Here is a 7894-nt window from a genome sequence, read left to right as displayed (position 1 = left end):
CACACACACACACACACACACACACTCCGGTGGATGTGTCCGTACTTGATTCAGATTCAGCACGGGTTCATCATCCACTCCTACTGTCTGTGAAACGTTCATTGTTCCACATGTACCCAGACGTTCTTCCATCAGGGTTCCTCCACACTCCATTATATCTCACACTGTCTCATATTGATTCCAGTAACATCAGCCAAACTCAGGTTTAACGTCTGGTTCCTTTTATATAACTCAGTTGTGCAGAACTTTCCGGTCGTTGCTGTGACCTTTATTTGACCTTTTCTTACCTGCACTGACCCTCATTCAGATCTCAAATGAATCACACTGAACTCACATATTCCACCCCCACAATACATCCCTAAAAACCACAGTCATCTCCCTTCCCTCTCTTACACACACACACACACACACCTCTCCTCTCAGCAAGCGTCTAGACAAGGCCCTCAGACGAGTACAGACATCACACTGACACTCTGGAATGAACATGTGGACAGATGCTACGCTGGTATTTTAACAAAAAACTGTGTGTTCTAGGCTAAAAACAGCAAAAATTCAACCATGCTAGAGTAACACAACCGCACCTCCTGACTAACAATCACACTGAGGGAAAGGGGCACTTTTCTGTCCTCCTGCGTGTATATATTACATCACATACGTGTGTTACATCACCGTAAGCTTCCCGCGTGTAACAGATCAAAGCCGTGTTCAGGCGGGATGAGTTTTTCACTTGGAGTTGTGTGATTCTAAAAGGTAATTATTACATCATGATGTCGTTATGCCCAGAATATCTTGCTCATGAAGATGCTCTAGGAAGCTCGCTGTATTTCCTCTTTTAGGTAGGACACACTTTTTTAATTGCTGAGCGTGTCCGGAAAACAAATCCCAACCGAATAGTGCTTAGGACTAGTCTAGAAACTTTTCCCCTCCAATTAGCCAAATCCCTTTCTTGCAAATTCAAAAAGCATCGTTACAGTCTTGGCACCTACTTTACAGCGGTCTTGTTGTATGTGTGTGGTTGTGTTTTAGTTTTTACCTGAGCATCCACCAGGGTGGCGTTAGTGAGACTCTCATTGACGAAGACGTGAACTAGCGCTGTAGCACACAGTGATGGAACTCCGCTGTCGTTTACTCGTACCACCAGGCGGTGGAGCCCTCGGTGTCTTCTCTCCAGCGGTTCTGTTAGCGTAATTACGCCGCTGCTCGCACCGATTTCGAACAGATGGAACGGGTTTCCACCAATCAAAGCATAGCGCAGATCTGCGTTGGAGCCAGCGTCACTGTCCGAGGCTGTTACAGTTCTGACGACGGTCCGAGCGCCGCTGGATGGAGTTAGGAGCGTGTACGAGTCATTAGAAGGTGAGATGACGGATGGAGCGTTGTCATTTTCGTCCGTTACGTACAGAGAGACTGTGGCAGTTGCAGATCGAGGCGGATCACCGCCATCTATGGCCCGAACACGGAACTTGTACGTGCTGCGGCGCTCACGATCGAACGACAACGCGGAAAAGATAGTCCCGGTGTTATTCTCTATAGAGAACGTCTTGGTTAAGGTTTCCGTTCTTTTACTTCCTGCTTCGTTTTCCTCAATGTCATCATCATCCTCCTCCTCCACAAACAAACTCAACTCCGCATTCTCTCCACCATCAGCATCTGTAACGGTCAGCATTCCAACTGGGCTGTTGGAAAGCAGGTTTTCCTTCACATAAAACATGAAAACTTCCTGGACGAACTTTGGAGCATTGTCGTTTCTATCCGTTATCTGGACCACAACGGTTGTAGAACCTTGTAAAGACGGAGTGCCCTTGTCTCGAGCGATTACGCGGAACTCATATCTGTCACGCTGCTCTCGATCCAACACGCCGGTAGCACGTATATCTCCGTTATCGGTGTCAATGTAAAACGCTCCGTTCACCGACGGATCCAGGGAATATGCGATTTCTGCATTTTTGCCACTATCGGCATCGGACGCTACCACAGTGACCACTCGCTCCCCGGGTGTGTTGTTTTCTGCGAAATGAACTTCAACCAGATTCTGAGCAAATGTCGGAGCGTGATCGTTTATATCCACAACTCGCACCATCAAAGTGCTGTTAACCGATAAACTCGGGCTTCCAGAATCCACCGCGACAATGGTGACTGTGTAATCCCGTGTGGTTTCATAGTCCAAAAGCGCAGAAGTGTGCAGGAAAAACTTCTTTTTGTTTCGTTCGAAGGCGTCGTCTACAGCAGGAGGAGGAGCTAGTGCGTTTTCTCCTGCAGGTTTCAGTGTAAACGGTACATCTCCAACCACTGTGCATGTCACAGCACCGTTTTCACCTTGATCACGATCCGAAACTTGGACTAACGCTACAGGAGTGTCAACTAGAACATTCTCAGGCACCATAGCAGCTCCGTCCCGTACGATGATGCGGCCAATTTTGCGAATATCTATGACAGGAACATTGTCGTTTTCGTCTCGTACATTGAGTATGACTGTGGCGCGGTCCGTTCGAGGTGGCTGGCCGCGATCCTTCGCAGTTACTATGAAGCGCAGTTGGGAAACTTCCTCCCTGTCGATACGATGTAAAACACTAAGCCAACCTGAGGCCTCGTCGAGGCGGAGTAGCCGGCGTACCGATTCTGTTGCAGCACCAAAGACGTATTCCACCTGTCCGTTTACTCCGACGTCACGATCTGAAGCTCGGACCTGCAACACAGGGGTTCCTGGAGGTGTGTTTTCAGCCATTTCAGCTTCATAAACAGCCCTTTCAAAGCGTGGATTGTTGTCATTGACGTCAGTGATGGAGATGCGAAGCAGCGCTTGAGAAGAACGTGCCGGATTTCCGCCATCTCGAACTCTGAGAATCAACTCATAGGAATCCCGTGCCTCTCGATCCAACGGGCCTTTAACAATCAACTGCGGCTGTTTCTGTCCATCAGGTGTATCAGCAACCTGCAACTCAAAGACGCTGTTGCTCCGCCCATTTAAAGTAGGCCCAGCCTCCTGGATACGCCTTCTCTCACCATTTCCGTTCCTTTCGGTTCCTGTGGCCATGCTGGGATTGGGTCGGCGTGACCCAGATACAGCGTCCTGGTGCACGAGCTCGTAGCGGTCGATCCCGTTGCGCCCGAAGTCACGGTCCGTAGCCGTGGGGAGAAGGTAAAGCGTTCCAATTGGTCTGTTCTCCTCAACTGACAGAGTTAGCATAGGAGACGGAAACGATGGGGTGTTGTCATTGATGTCGGTGACCACGACGCGGCCTTCGAAAAGGTCCACCCAGCTTTGGAGCGGCCCAATCACGGAAACTTCAAAGTCCAAGAAACACTCGTTCTCGTCAAAGATCATGGCACACTGTGGTAACTTTTCGCGGTCGATGCGCCGGGTGCTGGTGGTCAACTCGCCCGTCACGTTGTCGATCTTGAAGTACTCAGCCCCGGACTCCAGCGCAAAGGTCACGTCTCCGGTCCCAACGCCGGACGTGGCGAGCCCGAGGTCGAGAGCCACGTTGCCGATGCGCACGTCCGCCGGTCCTTCCTCAGCGACCCGGTAGCGCAGCGCCCCATCCACCTGAGTCAGCAGCTGCAGCGCGAGCACGAGGTAGCAGCCGAGCGGCGTGTTCACTGCGCCAACGCTCGCGCTCCCCATGGCTCTCTCACTCATTCCCTCTTTCTTTCTCTCTTTTCTTCTTTTCTCTCTGCAGCCTCCTCGTGCTCCAGATCCAGCAATGATTTTTATAGTCTCTGCTTGCGGGTTTTCTTCTCTTTGTGTCTCTCTTAGTATTTTTTAGATGATTTTGCACTTCCTTAGTTGCTCCAGTCACGTCTGCACGTGCGTGATGCCCGCATTTAAAACAAAAACACGTCCTATTTTTCTTCTTCAGCGAAGATCCATGTGTGCAGTAAGGAGAGGATCCACTCGGTACCGGGTTTTTCTCTCCTTTTCCGGTTCATTTAGATGCCGCACGGCGCGCGAGCGGCTCTCTTTCGCTTTGCACCGGGTTTAAACTGCAATGCAGTAGAACACAAAAGAGAGAGAGAGAGAGAGAGAGAGAGAGAGAGAGATCCGTGACTTCAACTCGGGACGCTTCTCTCCCTCCCTCCCTCCCTCCCTCTATCTATCTATATCTATCTATCGTTCTCTCCTCCTTTTCTTCAGCATGCACGCGACGACAGTGGCTTTGTTATGCGCGCTCGGGAAGGAAACCAGTCTCCTGTTTTATGATGTGGTTTTATTATCCTTCTTTTCTCACTCTCTGTCCCCCGAAGTCCTTCCAGGGTCGTCCTCCTCTCCTCAGTCTGTCTCCAGCCGCGTGCCGCCGCGCGCAGTCTCTCCGCAATCCACCGCTTCAATAAAGAAAAGTTGAGGAGCGCTGATGGAGTCCTGATGAACCTCGTGCAGGAGAAATGACGAGGAGAAACCCGAGCTCTAAACCGGACAAGATTAAAAAGAGGGGATTAAAGAATTAAAAAAGAATAATAAATAAAGAGGAAGGAACTAATCGCAGTCCAGTTGCTGAGATCTCGCGCGTGAGGAACTGTGTTGCGGGAACTGTTCCGCGTGCTCTATGCGTCTTTTGCCCCTTGAAAGTCTAACTCGCGTGCACGGTCCACGCACCTCCCTCCTCTTCATCATCCTCATCCTCCTCCCATCACCTGCACATTCTACCGCACTGCACGCGCGAGAGAGACTCTCTCTCAAATGATGCTGCAAAACACACACACACACACACACACACACACACACACACACACACACACACACACACACACTACGTAACTTGATCAGCGAAAGGGAAGGCAGGAAACCGGACAGGCAGTTTGTGTGTGTTTGTGTGTGTGCGTGTGTGCGTGTGTGCGCGCGCTACAAACACAATTTTAAAAATTACTCCATTGAGAAAACGTGCAAAAAACGAAACAACAACAAAAAAACCCACCGAGTTACAGCAATGCAATCTCATTAAGCAACCGTGCGCGCGAGATTGTCATGAGCGTGCACGCGCAATTTGGGTTTTAATCCACCTATAATTTTCCACACACACACACACACACGTCCCTCTCTCTGACCTGAGAAGGTGTGTTCGGTACCTGTACCCAGTTTTTCCAGAGGAAAGCGTTCGAGTTACACCGGTGCAGTGCACTTACTTAATCACACTAAAGGGTACTAAGATACTAAAGGTACCGCATCAAGAAAAGTACCCTTTAGTTTGTGTCTTTGTGCAGTGATGTTTCCAAAAACTCGTTATATTTTTTATCTATAAATATGTAATTGAGGTACAGAAAAAAATAATAATTATTAAAAAAAGTAAAATAGAAATTATTTCAAGCAGAAACCAAAGAGGAACTACATCTCGATTTGTACATGCAGGAGAGGTGTTGTAGAGTGGTACCTGTGTACTTGTGTAGTGTAACTGGTATAGTCCTGGTACTGGTGTATTGGTGGTTAGTGATGGTGTAGTGCTACTGTAGTGGTGGTTTAGTGGTGGTGTAGTGATGTGGTGGTACTATAGTGGTAGTGTAGTGGTATTGTAGTGGTGTAGTGCTGTGGTGGTACTTTAGTGGTGGTACAGTGGTGATGTAGTGATGTGGTAGTACTGTAGTGGTGTTGTACTGTAGTAGTGGTGTAGTGGTGAAAAAGTGATGTGGTGGTACTGTAGTGGTGGTGTAGTGATGTGGTGGTGGTGTAGTGATGGTGTAGTGGTGTTGTAGTGATGTGGTGGTACTGTAGTGGTGGTGTAGTGATGTGATGGTATTGTAGTGGTGTTGTTGTGATACTGTAGTGATGTAGTGATGTGGTGGTACTGTAGTGGTGTTGTAGTGATGTGGTGGTACTGTGGTGGTGGTGTAGTGATGTGGTGGTACTGTAGTGGTGTTTTAGTGATGTGGTGGTACTGTAGTGCTGTTGTAGTGATGTGGTGGTACTGTAGTGGTGGTGTAGTGGTGTTGTCGTGATGTGGTGGTACTGTAGTGGTGTTGTAGTGATGTGGTGGTACTGTAGTGGTGTTGTAGTGATGTGGTGGTACTGTAGTGGTGTTGTAGTGATGTGGTGGTACTGTAGTGGTGGTGTAGTGGTGTTGTAGTGATGTGGTGGTACTGTAGTGGTGGTGTAGTGGTGTTGTAGTGATGTGGTGGTACTGTAGTGGTGTTGTAGTGATGTGGTGGTACTGTAGTGGTGTTGTAGTGATGTGGTGGTACTGTAGTGGTGGTGTAGTGGTGTTGTAGTGATGTGGTGGTACTGTAGTGGTGGTGTAGTGATGTGGTGGTACTGTAGTGGTGTTGTAGTGATGTGGTGGTACTGTAGTGGTGGTGTAGTGGTGTTGTAGTGATGTGGTGGTACTGTAGTGGTGTTGTAGTGATGTGGTGGTACTGTAGTGGTGTTGTAGTGATGTGGTGGTACTGTAGTGGTGGTGTAGTGGTGTTGTAGTGATGTGGTGGTACTGTAGTGGTGGTGTAGTGGTGTTGTAGTGATGTGGTGGTACTGTAGTGGTGTTGTAGTGGTGTTGTAGTGGTACTGTAGTGATGTGGTGGTACTGTAGTGGTGGTGTAGTGATGTTTGCATGTTTATTACCCTTTAGTGTATCTCTAAATGAAAAAAAAGTTTTTTATTAAATAAATAATGTGAAGTATCAGTGAAATAAAACACCACACTGTTTTTATTATTATTATTTTATTATTATTACTATTATCATCATCATCTTCTTTATTCTTTTTATTATTTTTATATACTGCAGTCTTACAGAGATACGGTTACTATTTAAATGCGGCACGGCTGCCCAACACACACACACACACACACACACACACACACACACACACACACACACACACACACACACACACACACACACACACACACATTTATATCTCTCTTTAGTCCCTGTACAGCCACACGAGCGCAATGCAGCACCGGCAGAGAGTGCTGAACAATGGAAAAAACGGAGAGTGAGTGAAGGATGGAGAGAGAGAAAGAAAGAAAGAGGGAGAAAGAAAGAGAATGTTAACCTATTTATTTACACAGGATCTAAAATCTGAAACTAAAACAGCAACGTTTCAGAATCAGGGGTTTTTGAGGAATCTCTCACACACACACACACACACACACACACACACACACACACACACACACACACACACACAAGATTCAGTCAGGAAAGCCGCGGTGTAACGAGAGAAAGAGAGAGATGGAGGGAGCGAGAGAGAGACGGGGGGGAGAGAGAGAGAGAGGGAGCGAGAGAGAGAGAGGGAGCGAGAGAGAGAGATGGAGGGAGAGAGAGAGAGATGGAGGGAGAGAGAGAGAGAGAGAGAGAGGGGGGGAGAGAGAGAGAGAGAGAGAGAGAGAGAGAGAGAGAGAGAGAGAGAGTGAGAAAGAGGGAGAGAGAAAGAGGGAGAGAGAGAGAGAGAGAGAGAGAGAGAGAGAGAGAGAGAGAGAGAGAGAGAGAGAGAGAGGCAGGATGAGTAGGAGGAGCAGTGGATCTTGTGCTTGCCGCAGCCGGGGCTCGTTACACATTCCACCGGCGTCGCTCTGCGTCCTACACCGCTCTACACCTCTCTCTCTCTCTCTCTCTCTCTGTATGTGTTTGTTGTCATATCGCTCATTCACACACACACACACACACACACACACACACACACACACACACACCCCTCTACCTCGAGTCAGCCATTTGCTCGTGTTTCCCGTCCCTTCACTACGTCATCATGCCGATTTGCCTGCGTCATCATTCCGATTCACACAATCAGCATCATTTCACAGAAGCTCAGACCCGAACACGTTCCTCAGTGTAAGAACCTTCACCATGTCCCTCTCAGCACGACTTCGCTCGATCAGCCGAGACATGTAGCCGTCTGGGCTTCTGAACCTAATTACTCACTAACAAGGACATGTCTGTTTGGCGTTGTGCACAGTTCACACTCTCCC

General features: G+C 48.4%; 1 protein-coding gene across 1 annotated transcript in view; it reads right to left on the bottom strand.

The window, feature by feature from the left end:
- Positions 1-4593, bottom strand: part of pcdh7a (protocadherin 7a) — a 12360-nt gene extending 7767 nt beyond the window's left edge. The window contains exon 1 of the mRNA XM_083533102.1: positions 1136-4593. Coding sequence (XP_083389228.1) covers positions 1136-3640 — 2505 coding nt within the window. The 5' untranslated portion in view covers positions 3641-4593. The remainder of the gene's footprint in view (positions 1-1135) is intronic.
- Positions 4594-7894: the final 3301 nt, after the last annotated feature.

Source organism: Silurus aristotelis (genome assembly GCF_946808225.1).
Source record: "Silurus aristotelis genome assembly, chromosome: 27".
Classification (NCBI taxonomy): Eukaryota; Metazoa; Chordata; class Actinopteri; order Siluriformes; family Siluridae; genus Silurus; species Silurus aristotelis.
Note: the sequence above shows the minus strand (reverse complement) of the source record. Positions and strands in the feature narration are given on the sequence as shown.